Source organism: Ursus americanus, chromosome X (genome assembly GCF_024610735.1).
Source record: "Ursus americanus isolate L20-20 chromosome X, mUrsAme1.1.p, whole genome shotgun sequence".
Taxonomy (NCBI): Eukaryota; Metazoa; Chordata; class Mammalia; order Carnivora; family Ursidae; genus Ursus; species Ursus americanus.
The window spans coordinates 53,378,293-53,399,348 of NC_142164.1; the positions used below are offsets into that span (position 1 = coordinate 53,378,293).

At 36.6% G+C, this 21,056-nt stretch overlaps 1 protein-coding gene across 1 annotated transcript in view; it reads right to left on the bottom strand.

Annotated features, from left to right (window-relative positions):
* Positions 1-21,056, bottom strand: part of DACH2 (dachshund family transcription factor 2) — an 813,807-nt gene that overhangs the window by 145,220 nt on the left and 647,531 nt on the right. Inside the window, exon 5 of the mRNA XM_087860071.1 lies at positions 879-1,037. Within this exon, the coding sequence (XP_087716197.1) occupies positions 879-1,037 (159 nt within the window). The remainder of the gene's footprint in view (positions 1-878; positions 1,038-21,056) is intronic.

Genomic DNA, 21,056 nt, shown 5'->3' on the forward strand with positions numbered 1-21,056 from the left:
CTCTAGCTGTGGCTTCTGCTCCTTATAAGCTCTGATTATCTGTATCTGCCTATCTCTCCAGTTTTGGGGACAGCTCTGTCATGTGAATTAAATCTCTGATGGATTTAAAAGAGTTTTTGTTCTTGCTTTGAGGAGGAGTGACTTCTAAATTCTTGAGTGACTTCTAAACTCTTTATGCGTCAGACCAGAAACCGGAAGTTTTCCAAGTTCTCTTGCTTTATGAAATAAGTCTACCTTAATCAGTCCTTTTTTGACTTCTCAAAACATATTTATACCTTTCTTGGCATTTGTTTATTTACTGTTGCTTAACAGTCCATTTTTTATGGCACCCTTCACATTTGAGCTTATAATATTTTTAAAGTAAGACCATAACTTATTTTGTATGCTTAATAACTGATAATTTCATTAAGATTTAAAACATCATATTAAAATATCTCAGAAACTCTCTGTTCTGTTGTTTTAATCCTAAGGTTTAGTGGGAAAATGAAAATCTCAGGGAAAGAAATAATGGAAGTTTTTTCTCAGATTTATGGACACTGAGACTTGGAAAAGTTAGATGAATTCTCTGAGGTCAAATAGTAATATGGAATTTTAAAAATGTGGATTTCAAACCCAAGTTTATGTGACTATGAACAACATTCTTAATTACTCTGCTACATGGCCTCCCTTGTATCTCTACTCTGCTACATGCCCTCTCAGTCTATCTTTACTCTAAAACCCACACTTTCAAATGAATCCCTCTCAATCTACCCTTATGACTTCAAATTGTTAAACATTATGGAAGAAGAATACACTAGTCCTGCTTGTCCAACGTGTCTAGTGGGTCTTGTGTGGTATTTTTCTCAACACAACGAGTTTTGAAAGGACTGTATACATACTATTGTTCAGTAAGTGGTTCTGCTGCAGTGGATTGAGGGTGGGAGCACCCCCAAGTCCTGGCTGGCTAGCCAGGGCTGCATGAGCAAGTCCATGTTGGGGTCCAGGAGCAGTGAGAGAAGATTGCATCTTATCCTTATCCCAGGAGGATTCACTTCCACCTGAAAAACATTTTTATAAACAGATTGTAATTTGGCAACTTTCCATGAGAGGTTTTTTGAAAAATTCCCTTTTAGGGTGAAATTATTAATCTTACTTCTTAGAAAATTATTATTAAACACAGGTAACTCACTTTTATAATGGTTTCAAAAACTTTCAATAGCCTTCAAGCTGCTTCTGAGAAGACTAAACAACTCTAACGAATGATATAGTTATAGGTAGTGTAAACAAATCAGAAATCATAATGAATAGCTTTTGAAGGCACTAACTTGTTGAAGGCCATTAACTGACCATTACTGTCTCCCATTCTGGTGGTGCCAATGTGCTTCCCTGTTCCCTAACAGAGGAAAAACGACACTGGCTGAGGGCAGCAAACCTTGGTGCCGGCTTTTTGCTGTGACTTACCATAAACTCCCAGCTGCTGCAGGGTCATGCAACTGCTTTACTGGGACAAACCAGCAAATGGCAAAAGCACAGTGACCCGCCCTTAGAAGATCACTGAAGGTATGTGCCACATGGGTCCCTAAAATTTGGAGTTTTGAAACCCAGTTGCATGCCTGAGATAAAGCACAAGAGTACTATGCCACTTGGCAGGCAGACAACTCAGACGCAGACAAGGAGAGGACAAAGATCTGATGGAAGCTGAGGACAAAAGAGGGGTGATTATTCACTCTTCCATGAAGGCTTACTGAAGAGTGATGGGTTCAAACTCCCCACTCCAGGGAGGAGAAAGTAGAACAAATCCATTCCCTTCCCTTGCACCGCAACACAGACCAACTTCAGTGAACAATGCAGTGCCCTGCAGTGGAGACTGGAGCTGCTTACATTAAGCCCTGACACCCTGTGCCCTACAGGTTTATGTCTACTAGGGCAGATTGACCTGAAAATGAGCCCAGCAAGCCTCTTCCTCAGAAGATCAGCATAAACCCCTCAACACACCAAGTCTCCTGATCGTAGAGTGCTACGAAGCTTCAGCTATAGGAGAAATAAGATCTACCTTCTTTCTTTGAATCTAGGTTCTTTTAACAAGCAGACTGAACACACCTAGGTAAAACTTGTCACACAGTGGACAAGGTCCTAACACCCCCCACTACAGGCAAGGAGAAACTCTTCAGAGGACTTACCTGAGGACGGGAGCAATCAAAACACAACAGCAGAGTGCATATAAGACTTCAGCCCTATTTTTGGACTTCTTTATATAGCCATTACTCTCAGGAGCATGAATATAACAGGCTTTCCTAACAATCACACACACACACATACAAACAGTGAATTAGACAAAATGACAACATGTAGGAATTCATCCATAAAGAAAGAACAGGAAGAAGTAATGGCTAGGAGTTTAATCAATACAAATATAAGATGTATGAAACAGATTTTAAACAACAATTATAAGGGTAGTAGCTGGGCATGAAAAAAACATAGAAGACATTAAAGAATCCCAGAGATTTTTAAAAAGCTAAAAATTAGTCAGTCCAAAATTAAAAATGCTATAACTGAGATGAAAACCCAACTGGATGCCATGACAATGAGGATGGAAGGAGCAGAGGAATGAATCACTGATCTAGAAGATAAAATTATGGAAAAATAATGAAGCTGAAAAGAAGAGGGAAGGAAAGGTATTGGATCACAAATGTAGACTTAAGGAACTCAGCAACTTCTTAAAACATAATAGCATTCATATCATAGGAGTTCCAGGAGAAGAGAAAGGAAAGGGGTCAGAAGTTTTAACTGAGCAAATTATAGATGAAAATTTGCCTAATCTGGGGAAGGAAACAGCAAAATCCAAGAAGCACAGAGAACTCCCATTAAATTCAACAGAAGCCAGCCTTCACCAAGACATATCATAGTCAAATACACAAGATACACAGAAAAGGAAAGAATGTTGAAAGCAGCAAGGGAAAAAAAAAGTCCTTGACATACAAGTGGAGACAGATCAGTTTTGCAACAGATCTGTCCACAGAAACATGGCAGGCCAGAAGAAAGTTGCATGATACATTTAATGTGCCGAATGGGAAGATATGCAGCCAAGCATACTTTATCCAACAAGCCTGTCATTCAGAATAGAAGGAGAGATAAAAGATTTCCCAGACAAACAAAAAGTAAAGGAGTTCATGAGCACTAAATGAGCCCTGCAAGAAATATTAAAGGGGGCTCTTTTAGTGGGGAAAAAGACCAAAAGCAACACAGAATAGAAAGGAACAGAGAACATCACCAAAAACACCAACTATACAGGTAACACAATGACACTAAATTCATATCAATAATCACTCTGAATGTAAATGGACTAAATCCTGCCATCAAAAGACATAGGGCATCAGAATGGATTAAAAAACATGAACTGTCTATATGCTGCTTATAAGAGACTCATTTTAGACCTAAAGATACCTGCAGAATGAAAGTGAAGGAATGGAGACTTCAGATAGGAGAAGGAAGTAAGATGGCAGAGTACTAGGGAGACCCTGGGTTTGCCTTGTCCCATGAATACAGCTAGATCAACATCAAATTATTTTGAACAACTAGGATATCAATCTGAGGATTAAAAACCATCTTGCACAAGGGTGCCTGGGTGGCTGTCGTTAAGCATCTGCCTTCAGCTCAGGTTATGATCCCAGGGTCTTGGAATCAAGCCCTGCATTGGGCTCCCTGCTTGGCAAGCCTTCTTCTCCCTCTCCTTCCACCTGCTGCTTCCACTGTTGTGTTCTCTTTTTCTATCAAATAAATAAATAAAATCTTAAAAAAAGAAAACATTTTGCACAAATGGAGGGAGAGAGAGAATGTGGCAGATGCAATATTCAGAGACATGAATTGGGGGAGAGAAAAACCATGGTGCTGTGGAGGAGAGGGAGCCCTTTTTGAAGAGAGGGAGAGAGTGGGAGAAAGAGCAATGCATAGGGCTCATGCAAGACACTGTGGTGAGGGGATCCCCTGGGTCACAGTGGGAAAGAATGTTCCCCTTCCTGAAGTACATTTAGAAGAGGGTATATTGCCTCTCCAAGGTCAAAAAACCCACCCAGTGCCATTGAGTGGCTTTTCAACAGCAGGGCACAAAAGGGAGGGCAGATAATCTGGTTGCAGCTTTTCACTATAATTCACAATAGACTCCAGGGACCCTCACAGCAATGCAATTGCTTTTCTGGGACAGAACATGTCAGGTGCAGTGCTGTGAGGCTCTTGTGGGGGAGGGGAGTGGGTCTGCATATTGTCAGGTCTTTAAGATTTGGAGTTTTGAATCCCAGCCACTGACCAGAGATAAAACACAGAACTGTGGCACTGGGCAAGCAGATGGCCCAGGCACAGACAGGTTGGGGGACAAAAACCCGGGACATAGGAGGGAAGATTGTTCCTGTCTTTGAAGTCCTCAGGAACAGTGGTGGCCCTGAGTTCCCCTCCCTGTGAATGAGTGCAGGTTGACATAATCTTCTACCCCCCCAACCAGTCCAACAGTATGGTTGGACTTCAGAGAAAAAAACAGCACCCCCAGTAAAGGCTGTAGTCACATACACTGAACCACACCACCCTGTGCCTAGCAGGGGCATCTTTACAAGAGCAGGTCTGACTGTAAGCCAGAGCAGTGAGCCTCTCCCCCAGAGGACCAATGCAGGGCACCCACAAATACCAAATCTACTGATTATCAAAGCATCAGCTTCAGTTATGGTAGACATAGGACCAGATCTTTTTTTTAAATTCTTTTTTATTTTATTTTTTAAATTTTTAAAATTTAGTTTCTTTTCTTTTTTCTTTTTTTTCTTTTCTCTTTGGAATCAGGCTTATAGTTTTTTGTTCATTTGTTGGTTTGTTTATTTAAGCCTCTCCTTTTGGAACAAGATTCTTCCCCCCACCCCCTCTTCTTTATTCTGTCTTTGTTTTTCTTTGGAATCAGCTTATAGTTTTTTGTTTGTTTGCTTTTTTTTTTCTTTTCCTTTTCACTTTTCTTGGATCAAGCTTTTTTTAAAGGCTTATATTAACAAACAAATCAAAACACACCTAGTTAAAGGTTCAGACACTTCCCACTGCAAACAAGGAGGAATTCTGCAGAGGACTGAACCTGTGAGAAAGAGCAGCCAAAACACAAAAGCAGAGTACACACAGCATACACCAGAAACACTTCCTGAAGTGCCAGGACCCCTTATTAATATAGTATTACTCTCAGGAGCAAGAAACATAACAAGCTTTCATAACACACAAAAGACAGAAACTTAGACATAATGACAAGATGGAGGAATTCTCCTCAAAAGAAAGATCAACAAGAAATCACAACCGGGGACTTTCTCAAAACAGATATAAGCAATATACCTGAACAAGAAGGTAGAACAACAGTCAAAACAGTACTAGCTGGGCTTGAAAAAAAAGCCTAAAGACACAAGAGAAACCCTGGATTCTGGGATTTAAAAACCTGAAATCTAGTCAGGGCTGAAGTAAAAATACTATAACCGAGATGGAAAACCAATTAGATGTAATCACAATTAAGATGGAATAAAGAGAGGAATGAATAGGTGATATAAAATATAAAATTATGGAAAATAATGAATCTGAAAAGAAGAGAGTGAGAAAACAATTAGATCACAAATGTAGTTAGGGAACTCGGAGATTCCACAAAGCATAAGAATATTCATATCATAGGAGTCCCAGAAGCAGAAGAGCAGGAAAAAGGCGCAGAAGGTCTATTTGAACCAATTATAGCATATAGCTGTGAATTACCCTAATCTGGTGAAGGAAACGCATTTAAGTCCAAAAGGCACAGAGAACTCCCCTCAAAGTAAACAAAAATAGGTGAACACCAAGAGATAACATAGTGAAACTAGCCAAATAAATAGATAAGAAGATAATTCTGAAAGCAGTTAGGGACAAAAGGTCCTTAACCTACAAAGGTAGATACAAAAGGTTTGCAGCAGACCCAGCCATAGAAACTTGGCAGGTCAGAAAAAAGTGGCATGAGATATTCAACATGCTAAATGGGAAAAATATGTGGCCAAGAATATTATATTCATCAAGGCTGTCATTCAGAAAATAAGAAGAGATAAATAGTTTCTCAGAGATGCAAAAATAAAGGAGTTCATGAACACTAAACCAGCTTTGCAAGATATATTAAAGGGAACCCTTTGAGCAGGAAACAGAGACCAAAACAAACAAGGACTAGAAAGGAACACAATCTACAGGAACAGTGACTTTATATGTAATACAGTGGCATTAGGTTCATATCTATCAGTAATTACTCTGAATGCAAGTGGACTAAATGCTCCAATCAGAAGACAAAGGGTATCAGAATGGATAAAAAACAACACCCATCAATACGCTGCCTACAAGACACTCATTTTAAACCCAAGGTCATCTACACATTGAGAGTGAGAGGGTTGAGAACCATACAGTATGCTAATGGACATCAAAAGAAAGCTGGAGTAGCTATACGTATATCAGACAAAATAGATTTTAAACCAAAGACTGTAAGAAGAGCTGAAAAAGGGCTGTCATAATAAAGCAGTCTAACCAACAAGAAGATCTAACAAATGTAAACATTTATGCTCCCAACTTGGGAGCACATAAATATATAAATCAATTAATAAAAAACAAAGAAACTAACATTTGTAAATGTTTATGTCCCCAAATTGGGCTCACCCAAATATAAAAATCAATTAATAACACACATAAAGGAACTCATTGATAATAATAAAATTGGAGTAAAAGACTTTAACACCCCACTTACAGCAATGGAAAGATCCTCTAGCAGAAAATCATCAAGGAAACAATGGCTTTGAATGTCACACTGGATCAGATGATCTTTACAGATATATTCAGAGCATTTCATTCTAAATCAGCAGAATACACATCCTTTTTGAGTACACATGGAACATTCTCCAAAATAAATCACATACTGGATCACAAATCAAGCCTCAACCAGTGCAAAATGATTGAGATAACACCATGCATATTTTCAGACCACAGTACTATGAACATGAAGTCAATGACAAGAAAAGATTTGGAAGAACCACAAGTATATGGAGGTTAAAGAACATCCTTCTAAAGAATGAATGTGTTAACTAGGAAATAAAAGAAGAAATAAAAAATACATGGAAACAAATGAAAATGAAAACATGACAGTTCAAAACATTTAGGAGCAGGAAAGTAGGTCCAAACAGGGAAGTATAAATCAAAAAGGCCTACCTCAAGAAATAAGAAAAGTCTCAGATACACAATTTAAACATACACCTAAAAGAACTAGAAAAGGAACAGCAAATAAGCTTAAAGCAAGCAAAAAGGGAAATAATAAAGATTAGAGCAGAAAGAAACAATATAAAAACAAAACAGTATAATAGATCAACAAAACAGTATAACAGATCAACAAAACTAAGGGCTGGTTCTTAAAAAAAAAAAAATAAATAAAATTAATTAATCCATAGCCAGACTGTCAAAAAGAACAGAGAAACGACACAAATAAATAAAATCACAAATGAGAGAGGAGAGATCACAACCAACACCACAGAAATACAAATGATTATAAGAGAATATTATAAAAAATATATATGCCAAAAAAAACTGGCAATCTAGAAGAAATGGACAAATTCCTAGAAACATACAAAGTACCAAAACTGAAATAGGAAGAAATAGAAAATTTGAACAGACCCTTAACAAAGCAAAGACATTGAATAAGTAATCAAAAATCTCCCACCAAACAAATGTCCAGGGCCACATGGCTTCCCAGGGGAATTCTACCAAACATTTAAGGAAGAGTTAGTATGTATTCTCCTCAAACAGTTCCGAAGAAATAGAAATGGAAGGAGAACTTCCAAACTCATTCAAGGAAGCCAGCAATACCTTGATTCTAAAACCAGACAAAGGCCCCACTAAAAATAAAAATTACAGGCCAATATCCCTAATGAACATGGATGCAAAAATTCTCAACAACATTCTGGTAAATCGAAACCAACAGTACATTAAAAGAATTATTCAAAAGGATTAAGCAGGATTTACTCTTAGGATGCAGGGGTGGTTCAATATTTACAAATCAATCAATGTGATACACCACATTAATAAAAGAAAAGATAAGAATCATATGATTTTCTAGGGTGCTTGAGTGGCTCAGTCAGTTAAGCATATGGTTTCAGCTCAGTTCATGATCCTGGGGTCCTGGGATTGAACCCCACGTCAGGCTCCCCATTCAGGGGGGAGTCTGCTCCTCCCTCTTCCTCTGCCCCTCCACCCCACTCATGCTTTTTCTCTGTCTCTCTCTCTCATAAATAAATAAATAAATAAACTTTAAAAATTAAAAAAAATAAAAATCAATTAAAAAAAGAATCATATTATCCTTTCAATCAATAGATGCAGAAAAAATATTTGATGGGGGCACCTGGGTGGTTCAGCTGTTAAGCATCTGCCTTCAGCTCAGGTCATGATCCTGGGGTCCTGGGATCAAGTCCTGCATCGGGCTCCCTGCTCTGCAGGAAGCATGCTTCTCCCTCTCACACTCCCCTTGCTTGTGTTCCCTCTCTTGCTATCTCTTTCTGTCAAATAAATAAATAAAATCTTAAAAAAAGAAAACATATTTGACGAAATTTAATATGCATTCTTGATAAAAACCCTCAACAAAGTAGGTTTAGATGGAAAAATACCTCAACACCACAAAAACCATGTACAAGAAACACACAGAAAATATAATACTCAATGGGGAAAACTGAGAGCTTTTCCTCTTTGGTCAGGAACAAGAGAGAGATGTCCTCTCTCACCATTGCTATTTAACACAGTACTGGAAATCTTAGCCTCAGCAATCAGACAACAGGAGAAATAAAAGGCACCCAAATCAGCAAGGAAGAAGTTTAACTTTTACTATTGACAGATGGCATGATACTCTATGTAGAAAACCCAAAAGACTCTACCAATAAATTGCTAGAATGGATACATGAATTCAGCAAAGTCAAGGCATATAAAATCAATCTATAGAAATCTGTTGCATTTCTATATGCCAATAATATAGCACCAGAAAAAGAAATCAAGGAATTAATCTCATTTACAATTGCACCAAAAGAATAAATCTAACTAAATAGTTAAAGTATCAATACCTTGAAAACAATAGAACACTTATGAAATAAACTGAAGAAAATACAGAGAATTGGGAAAATTTCCATGCTCATGTATTGGAGGAACAAATATTATTGAAATATCTATACTATCCAAAGCAATCAACACATTGAAAGCAATGCCTATGAAAATAACACCAGCCCTTTTCACAGAGCTAGAACAAACAATCCTAAAATTTGTATAGAACCACAAAAATCCCTAAATAGCCAAAGCGATCCTGAAAAAGAACAGCAAACCTGGAAGCATCTTATTCTGGATTTCAACCTATATTACAAAGCTGTAGTTATAAAGAAAGTATGGTACTGGCACAAAAACAGACACTTAGATCAACAGAACAGAATAGAGACCCCAGAAATGGGCCCACAACTATATGGTCAACTCATTTTGACAAAACAGAAAGAATATTCAAGGGGAAAAAGACAGTCTCTTCAACAAATGATCTTGGGAAGACTGGAGACCCTCATGCAAAAGAATGAAACTGGACCACTTTCTTACACCATACACAAAAATAAATCCAATATGAATGAAAGACCTAAATGTGAAACAGGAAAATATCAAAATCCTAGAGGAGAACATAGGCAACAATCTGTCTGACATTGGCTATAGTAGCATCTTACCAGACACATCACAGAAGACAAGGAAAGCAAAAGTAAAAATGAACTATTGGGACTTCATCAAAATAAATAGTTTTTGCACAGCAAAGGAAACAATCAACAAAACTAAAAGGCAACCTACAAAATGGGAGAAGATATTTGCAAATGACATTTCTGATAAAGGGCTAGAATCCGAAATCTATAAGTAACCTATCAAAGTCAACACCTGAAAAATAAATAACCCAGTTAAGAAATGGGCAGAATACATGAATAGACATTTCTCCAAAGAAGACATACGGATGGCTAACAGACACATGAAAAAATGCTCAACCTCACTCATCAGGGAAATAAAAATCAAAACCATGATAAGTTACCACCTCACACAGTGTTAGAATGGCTAAAATCAACAACACAAGGAACAACAGGTGCTGGCAAGGATGTGGAGAAAGGGGAACCCTCTTGTACTGTTGGTGGGAATTTGAACTGGTGAGGCACTCTGGAAAACAGTAAGGAGGTTCCTCAAAAAGTTAAATATAGAACTACCCTATAAACCAGCAATTGTACTACTAGGTATTTATCCAAAGGATACAAAAATAATAACTCAAAGGGTCACAGGCACCCCAATGTTTATAGCAGCACTTTCAACAATAGTGAAATTATGGAAGAGCCCAAATGTTCATTGTGGGATATATATATATATATATATATATATATATATATATATATATATATATATATATATAATGGAATATTACTCAGCCATCAAAAATAATGAAGTCTTGCCATTTGCAATGACATGAGTGAACTAAAGTATATTATGCTAAGCAAATAAGTCAGTCAGAGAAAGACAAATACCATAAGATTTCATTCATATGTGGAATTTAAGAAAGAAAACAGATGAACATATGGGAAGAGATAAAAAAAAGAGGGAAAGAAACCATTAAGAATCAGAGACTCATGATAGAGAACAAACTGAGGGTTGATGGAATGTGGTGGGTGGGTGTTGGGTTAAATAGGTGATGGGCATAAAGGAGGGCACATGTTGTGATGAGCTGGGTGTTATATGTAATTGATGAATCACTAAATTCTATTCCTGAAACCAATATTATACTATATTTTAAATGACTAGAATTTAAATACAATTTGGGAAAAAAAGAAAATAAAATGGTTGTGTGGGCTCCCATCTATTTGCTTGATGTGGTTCATTCATTCAGAGGTCAGTGGTCTTGCTCCCATTTCCTTTCTGGAATTTTGACATACACTGCCTAAAACACTGACTCTGTTTTGTGAAGGGGTATGCATGCAGAATCTTTGACACTCTGTAAAATATGTGCATTTCCTCATTTATAAAGAAGAAATCACATGCTCATGTTCTTAACATCCAACATAAAATATATTTTCACTTCTTTGAGATCTTTCCAGCACTTTTCTCATATGGATACCAATTTTTACTTTTGAAACACTCTGCCATGTTACTTCAGGTATCACATTTACAAAGTAAATATGCAATGGCTAAATGTAAAGGCTACACAGTAGTCTACTGAGTTATCGTACTATAATTTATTAAACATTGAATTTTTAGTTTGCTGTAAATTTGTCACTATTCTGAATTACACAGAGATTCCAGAGATGTGTGCACATGGAGGAAAGACCATATAATGACACAGGAAAAAGGTGGCTACCTGCAAGCCAAGAAGAGAGGTTTCAGGAGAGTCCACACCTGTTGACATTTTGATCTTGGAGTTCTAGCCTCCAAAACTGTGTGAATATAAATTTGTGTTATTTAACTGACAATTCTGTATTGTCTTAGTCCTTTTGGGCTGCCAGAGTAAAAACAACATAATAAATACAGCATAGATTGGAAGATTCAGTGTATGTTGAGGACCCACTTTCTGGTTCATAGATAGCCATATTCTCACTGTGTCCTCCCATGGCATAAGGGATCTCAGAAGTTCTTTGGGGTCTATTTTATGAAAGCATTTATCCCATTCATGACATCTTAAAGGCCCGAACTACAAATACTATTACATTGGAGATTAAAATTTAACATATGAGGGGCATCTGGTGCTCAGTCCGTGTGTCAGTCAGAGTAAGAGAGTCCTGAGCTAGCCCAGTCCCATGTTTACAACTAGGTATCATCCACATCCAAGTCAATAAACCAGAAAGTGATTCAAAGACTGACAGAAAAATTCCACAACTAAATACAAAGAAGCTGCATCTGAAAGGTTAGGGCAATCAGAAAGGTGGAGGAAGGCTGCCTGCAAAAGGGAGAGAGCTGCATACAGGGAGAAGGCAGGGAAACGGGCCCTCACACCAGGTAGCTTACATGGGGAAGATTAATTCCCATAACGTTTGGCTTTGAAAACCACAGGGGCTGAATCCCGAGTTTGTATAACCAGTGGAACTTGGACCCTAGAGGTTTAAAAGTCAGCTGACTCAGCATGGGCTACCTGGGAGGGTGAGTGATAGCAGGGTTACTACCCTTAAAGACACAGCAGCCTGCACAAAAAGGCAACATAAAAAGAGTAATTTATACAACACTGGGGCCAATGAGAGACAGATTTTTTCATACTGATTTTGGAGTGTGTTGGGGGACTTTGAAAATGAAGGAGCTGGCAGTCACCATTCACCTTCTCTGACCCCTAGCATAAACAAAGGGCCACCTGTAGGAGGCTGGGCAGCATAGACACTTTCTACCTAACACACTAGCAATGCACCATGTCCAAGAATTCTCTTGAGAACTCACCTACTCCAAGCCTGCTAACTGCAGCTCTGGGCTCACAGAATCTTTTGTTAAGCTGCACATGCATCACATGCAGCTGTCAGGTACACACCTGCCACAATGTGGTATGCCAAGACAACTTGCAGCACCAACCCACATCACTGCACCATGCCCAGGTGTGTCCAGCCATTGCCAAGCTCAGTGCCCAGCCTCACACCCACAGCTACACTCACTGGTGTGCAGACCCCAACAGTCACAGTGCTTGGGGGGATCCAGCATAGGACGAAAGCTCAGCACAATTTTTTGCCAACAATGCTGCCTCAAACCCAATTTCCCCAGCAGGCATGCCCTCTCAAAGCTGGCCTTCCTGGGTCCCACTAACATCACAGACAGAAAGCACAGCCCACAACAAGCAGAGTCAGTGCAGATGATTGCACTGGAAGGAAAAGTGACTCAGACACAAGAGCAGGAAATAAGCAACATGCATAGGATACTCTTCTGAAGTGTCAGGTTCTCATGAACAGGGACACTGCACTGCAGGTCGTTCCAGGACCTCTTCTTCATAAAGTTGCTACTTTTAAGAGCAGAAGACATAATTGCTTTTCTTAACACAGAGAAACAGAGAAGCAGACAAAATAAGGAAACAGAAATTTATCCCAAATGAAAGAACAAGATAAGGCATGGCCAGATATCTAAGTGAAACAGATTTAAATAACATGTCTGAGAATTTAAAGCAAGGATCATAAGGGTACGCACTGAACTTGAGAAAAGTGTGGAAAACATGACTGAGACCTTAGCACACTGATCAGGAATAACATAGCAGAGATAAAAGGCTCAATAAGCAAAATAAGAAACACATTTCCTGGAGTGAACAGCAGGCTGGCTAAGGAGAGGAATCAATTAATGACATAGAGACAGAACAATAGGAAGTAACCAAGCTGAATGAAAGAGACAAAAAAAGCATTATACAAAATGAGAATAGAATTGAGGAACTCAATGACTCCATCAAACATAATAACATTTATATTATAGGAGTACCAGAAGAAGAGAAAGAATAGGGGGCAAAAAATTTATTTCAAGAAATAATAGCTGAAAACTTCCCTAATCTGTGGAAGGAAACAGACATCCAGATCCAGGAGGCAGAGAACTCTCATTGCAATAAAAAAAAGCAGACCCCACACCAAGACATATTGTAATTAAATTGGGAAAATACAGGGATAAAGAAAAAAAATTAAAAGCAGCAAGACAAATGAAGATAGTAACTTACAAGGGAAAATCCATAAGGCTAGCAGAAGATTTTTCAGCAGAAACTTGGCAAGCCAGAAGAAAGTGGTGTGATATAATCAGCATGCTGAATGGGAAAAATCTGTAGCCAATAATACTCTATCCAGCAAGGTTGTCATTCAGAATAGAAGGATAGATAGTTTCTCAGAAATACAAAAAGTAGTTCATGAGCACTAAACCAGCCCTTCAAGAACTATTAAAAGGGACTGAGTGGAAAGGAGAGACCAAAAGTGACGTTGATAAAGGTAGGAAACACAAAAGTAGTAAAAATGAATATTTATGTAAAAAATCATTTAAGGAACTCACAAAATTATATATATATATATATATATATATATATATATATATATATATATATATATATATATATAAAACATGGGGAGGAGAGGGTAAAAAATGGATTTAAACTTGAATGACCATCAACTTAATATAAGCTGTTCTATGTAGAAGAGTTTAGATGCAAACCTAATGGTAACCATATATCAAAACCCACTAATAACATGCAAAGAATAAAAAGAAAGAAATGCGAATATATTACTAAAGAAAATCAGCAAACCACAAAACAGAGAAAGAAGAAAGGATCAGAGAAAATCTTCAGAAACAGTGACAAAACAAATACTAAAATGATGTATCTATAAATAATTATTTTGAATATAAATGGGATAAATGCTGAAATCAAAAGGCTCCAATGGATTAAAAAAAGCAAGAGGATCTATGTGCTGCCTACAAGAGACTCATTTCAGATGTAAAAATGAAGACTGTAACATGAGACAAAGAAGGACACTATATAATACTAAAGGGGACAATCCAACAAGAAAATATAACAATTGTAAATATTTATGCACCCACATAATAGCAACCCAATGCATAAAAGACTTAATAACAAACATAAAGGAACTAATCAATAATAATATAATAATACTATGGGACTTTAACACCCCACTTATATCAATGGACAGATCATCCAAACAGAAAATTAACAAAGAAAAAATGGCACTGTACAGGTGGATTGAACAGATATATTCAGAGCATTCCATCATAAAACAGCAGAATAAACATTTTTTCAAATGCCCATGAAACATTCTCCAGAATAGATCACATATTAGGTCACAAAACAGGCCTCACTACATTCAAGATAATTGAAATCATACCATGTGTCTTTTCTGACCACAATGCTATGAAACTATAAGTGAACCACAAGAAAAAATCAGGAAAGAACACAAATACATAGAGGTTAAATAATATGTTACTAAACAATCAATGGGTCAACCAGGAAAGACAAGAAGAAATAAAAAAAAAAGACATGGAAACAAATGAAAATGAAAACACAATGGTCTAAAACCTCTGGGATGGAACATAAGTGGTTCTATAAGGGAAGTTTATAGCAATAAATGCCTACCACAAAAAGCAAAAAAGATCTCAAACAAACTTCCCTTACACCTAAAAGAGTTAGAAAAACAACAAACAAAATGTAAAACCATTAGAAGAAAGGAAATAAAAGATTAGAGCAGAAATAAAAGATATAGAAACTTAAAAAAAAAGACAATTGATCATCAAAGAAACTAGGAGCTGGTTCTTTGAAAAAATCAATAAAACTGATAACCGCTAGCCAGACTTATCAAAAAAAAAAAAAAAGAAAGAAAAAGAAAAAAGAGAGAGAGAGAGAAAGAAAGTACCCAAATAAATAAAATCACAAATGAGGAGAAATAGCAACCAACCCCACAGAAATACAAACAATTAGAAGAGAATATTATGAAAAACTATATGTCAACAAATTGTATAACCTAGAAGAAATGGATAAATTACCACAAACGCATAAACTACCAAAACTGAAACAGGAAGAAGTAGAAAATGTGAACAGACTGATAACCAGCAAAGAAACTGAATCAGTAATCAAGAAACTCCCAGCAAACAAAAGTCCATGATCAGATGGTTTCACAGGTGAATTCTATGGAAGGTTTAAAGAAGAATTAAGACCTGTTTTTCTCAAACTATTCCAAAAAATAGAAAAGGAAGGAAAAATTCCAAATTCATTCTATGAGGCCTGCATTATAGCAATATCAAAACCAGATAAAGACATCACAAAAAAAGAGAACTACAGGCCAATATACCTGATGGACACAGATGCAAAAATTCTTAACAAGGTACTAGTAACATGAAAAAAAAAGCACTAGCAAACCAAATTCAACAATACATTAAAAGAATCATTCACCACAGTCAAGGAGAATTTATTCTTGGGTTGCAAGGGTGGTTCAATACTCACAAATCAATGTTGTTCATCTCATCAACAAGAGAAAAGATAAGAACCATATGATCATTTCAGTAGATACAAAAAAAAAAAAACCTTTTGACAGAGTACAACATCCATTCATGATAAAAAACCCTCAAAAAAGTAGTTGTAGAAGGAACATACCTCAATATAATAAAGACTATATATGATAATCCCACAGCTAACATCATCCTAAATGTGGAAAAACATGAGATATTGCCCCCTAAGGGCAGGAACAAGTAAAGGATGCACTCTCCCCACTTGCATTCCACATAGTACTGGAAGAGCTAGTCACAGCAATCCCAAAAAGAAATAGAAAAAGAAAAAGAAAAAGGGAAAGGGAAAGGGAAAGAGAAAAAGAAAGAGAGAGAGAGAGAGAGAGAGAGAGAAAGAGAAAGAGAAAGAGAAAGAGAAATAGAAAGAAAAAGAAAAAAAAGAAAAAGAAAAAGAAAAAGAAATAAAAGGCATCTTAGTAAGGAAGGGGTAAAACTTTTGTTGTTTGCCAACAACATGATGCTGTATATAGAAACCCCAAAAGACTCCATGAAAACATGGTTAGAACTGATAAATGAATTCAGTAAAGTCACAGGATACAAAATCAATGTACAGAAATCTGTTGGATTTTCATACACCAACAATGAAGAAGCTGAAAGAGATATTAAGAGAACAATCCCATTTACATTGTATCAAAAATAATCAGGTCCCTAGGAATAAATGTAACAAAAGAGGTGAAATGCCTGTATACTGAAAACTATAATATACTGATGAAAGAAATTGAAGATGACAGAAGTAAAGGAAAGACATTCTATGCTCATAGATTGGGAGAACAAATGCTGTTAAAATGTCTATACTACTCAAAGCCATCTACACATTCTGTGCAATTCCTATCAAAATACCAAAAGCATTTCTCACAGAGGTAGAATAAACAACCCCAAAATTTATATGGAACCACAAAAGATTTTCTCTAAATAATGATGGGATGTGTGTATATGTGTATGTCTGTGTGCATACATATAGATAGATGATAGATGATATAGATAGATAGATGATAGATAGATAGATGATAGATAGATGATAGATAGATGATAGATAGATAGATAGATAGATAGATAGATAGATAGATAGATAGATAGATGATAGATTAGAAACAGAGACAGACACTAATTCAGGGTTTAGAACATTCCAAAATTGAATTTGTGAATGGAAAACTAGGAGTATGTGTGAAGAGTGCTATAATCTACAAACCTTGTCATATTATTTGTATATGCTTTTGCTTGGTTCCTTATATGCATTCAAAAAATAGAATACTTAACAACTTTGTATATTGGACCAGATTGTTAATGCAATACATGCACTGCAGCTGGAATTTTGAAAGACATTTATCGAATAGATAACGAATATTCAATAAAAGTGTTAAAGAGGTGTTTTACCAGTTGTCTTCTCTTTTGCTTTGAAATGCTGCCTATAGAAACAGCCACATCCTAAGGCCATAGCTTAGAAGTTTCAAGTTTTACCAGAGGTACAATGGACACTCATTGATGGGCCTCTAAGGCTGCACTCTCCAATACAGTAGCTACTTTTCATATCCGGCTGTTTAAATTTTAATTTAAACAAATTAAAATGAAATAAAATAAAATAAATCCAGGTCCTCGGTTATACTCGTATTTCAAGTGCTCAAATGCTATTTATGACTAATGACTACCATACTGGGGAAGGTAGATATTGGTCATTCCCTTCATTGCAGAAAGTTACATTAGTGCTATTCTAAAGGATAAGGAGTCACTGGTAAGTTTGTATAAAACAGTTTAACACACAGAGGTATCTAAGAATCTTCAACATTTCCAGTTGTAAATTGACCATTATTCAATGAAAGAGATCTCACTCCTTGATTCTTTCTATCTGGTATTTGAACAATTGTTTTAACTGGAAACTTTTGAGTTCCTAATATGTGTCAGGTGCTATTCCCAGTTACTGAGAATACAGAGACAATAGTCTTTGTCCTCAAAGATCCTGTTTAATAAGTATCATTTCCATCTATCTCTTCAGTCCCTGCCAAAGTATCCAAGTACCTGGAATCAACTTTGCATTGGCGTTCTTTCCATTCGCACTGCCATCACTTTCATTTGGACCCTCCTTACTCTTTCCTTTTACTATCTCAAGAGCCTCTTAACTAACGTTCCTACTTCAAGGATCTTTTTCTCCAAGTGACCCTTGTCACTGCTGCCAAAGTAAGCTATCAAAAACAAAAATAAATAAGGGGAAGTATTAGAAGGGACAATTGGAAAAGCAGAAGAAAAAACTCAACAGAGCAGTATCCACAAAGCAAGAAAGTCATACATTCATTCTATGGCCACAAAGTTTACATACAATAAACATCAACAGATGAGAGCGAGTCTGGACCAACATGGTCTACAAATCAATATATCAATATATCAGAATCACTCTAAGAAAAATAAGCTCTACTCTTTTACCATCATCATCCTAAAGGATATGGAATCAGTTCCAAAATCTTCAAAAATTAATAGTTACTGAATAAGCTTATATCTGGATTTCATGGGAAACTATTCCTTAAAAGTCTACTTAAATAATTAAAAGATAAATATTCCTCACAGGCTTATGCACAGAAATTGCACCGTACTCATACATCATTCTAAGGGTTAAGCTGACATGTTTCACTAAGTAAATGTAAAACTCAAATGAAGTCCCAGTACACTTGTTTCTAAATTAAGATGCTACAAGTTGTACATATTCCCTGTGTGTCACATTAACGCACAGTGGCCAAAACCTGAACACCCATGTGTTATTGAGTTTCAAAGATTAGTTCAGACATATAGGGAATTAAATTGCATGTAATGAAGATGAAGCCTCGGTGCTCTCCTATATGACCTGCTGATTATGACGGGGTTGGAGAAACTCTTGCAAACTGTTCATTTGTATAACTTGAAAAAGACTCTGGTTAAAAGGAATTTTGCTGTAGACATAGGAAGAAAATAGGGTTTTGTCTAGTATTATTTTGCAATTCCAAATGATAATCTTATCTTAATCACTCTCCTATGAGCCCCACAGACTTTTAGATTGTCCTCTTATTTATTCTGGTATAATTTAGTGTTTCCTGAAACCAAATTTAAAAAAATCCTTCAATTTCCTATACACTGTGCACCATGACTAGTTCAGAACTTCTTTGTGTGACACAAGATAAGTTTGGATTCACTTATTGCTGGTATAAGTAGTACAAGTTGAAAGATCCTCAAAAGCTAATACAAGTTCAAGGTATTGATGATACTTTCTTAATCTGAATTTGGATTCCTTTCGTCACCCTTAAGAGGATGTGGTTGTCTAAATGACAACTGTGTTAAGTCACTTGCAATAAGTAATCATATAATACCAATATCTGTCTTTTCCACTTTTCTGTCATATTTCTAAAATGCTGAACATCAACAGCTGAGAATAAATGCTAAGGATTTATTTTAAAAAGATGGGTCCTAGAATTCAGAAGCTGTGGCATATGATTTTGTGAAATATAACTTAAATTCAAGGTCTCTGAGGTGAGGTATGCATATCCCAAAAAATACAAAAAATGATTTATGAAGATAAAGCAAGATATTAAAGTTTCAATTTTTATTTTTAACTACAAAGAAAGTACATTATGTCTCAGTAATATTTAAGATATGGATCATCAGTGATGCCCTCACCAGCCAAATACCAAAGTTATGGTAAAGGAAAAGTGGGAGCTCACAGCAGAGTAAGTGGCTGGCCATTGGCAATTCCAATCTTTTCAAATTAGTGCTTTCATTTTCATTGGGTAAATACCCAAATAATGGAATTCTTAGATCACATAGTGTTTCTATTTTTAATGTTTGGAAGAACCTCCATACTGTTTATTGTAGTGGCTGTATCAGCCTACATTCTCATCAACGTTGTTTGAGGGTTCCTTTTTCTTACCATCTTCACCAACAACTGTTAGTATATTTTTGATTCTAGCCATTCTGATGGGTGTGAGCTGATACCTCATTGTGGTTTTGATCTGCATTTCCCTGATGATTAATGATGTCAAGCATCTTGTCATGTGTCTGTTGGCCATCTTCTTTGGAAAAATGTCTATTCAGGTCTTCTGCCCACCTTTTTGTTTCTTCCAAATTTTCATTTACATTTCAATTAGTCAACAGAGTGTAATATTGGCTTCAGGTGTAGATTTTAGTCATTCGACACTTACAAAAACAGCTGGTGTTCATCACAAGTGCTCCCTTAATCTCCACCACTTATTTAACCTGTTCCCCCACCCACCTCCTCTCTGGTAACCATGAGTTTGTTCTCTATAGTTAAGAGCCTATTTTTTGGTTTGCTTCTCCTTTTTATTCCCCCATGTACATTTGTTTTGTTACTTAAATTCCACATATGAGTGAAATCATGGTATTTGTCTTGCTTTTTTCACTTCAAGTTTTAATTAAATTCTAGCTAGTTAACGTATAGGGTAAAAATTGTTTCGGGAGTAAAATGTAGTGATACATCACTTACATATAACACCCAGTGGTCAACACAATAAATCCCAACACCCGTATAGCCCATCCCCTGCCCACCTCCCTCCATCAATCCTCAGTTTGTTCTCTATAATTAAGAGTCTTTTATGGTTTGCCTCCCTCTCTTTTTTCCCCTTCCCCTGTGTTCATCTGTTTTATTTCTTAAATTCCACATATGAGTGAAATCATATGGTATTTGTCTTTCACTGACTGACATTTTCCTTAACATGATACTCTCTAGCTCCATCCACATCATTGCAAAAGGCAAGATTTCATCCTTTTTGATGGCTGAGTAATATTACGTTGTATATATAAACCAAGGATCCTGAGACCACACTGTCCCAGCAAGGGTTCCACCTCCCACTATAGCTGTATATGTAAACCGCATATTCTTTATCCATTCCTTGGTTGATGGACATTTGCACTGTATCCATAATTTGGTTATTTTTGATAATGCTGCTATAAACACTGGGGTACATGTTTCCCCTTGAATTAGTATTTTTGTGTTCTTTGGGTAAATACCTAGTAGTGCAATTGCTAGATCTTACGATAGTTCTATTTTT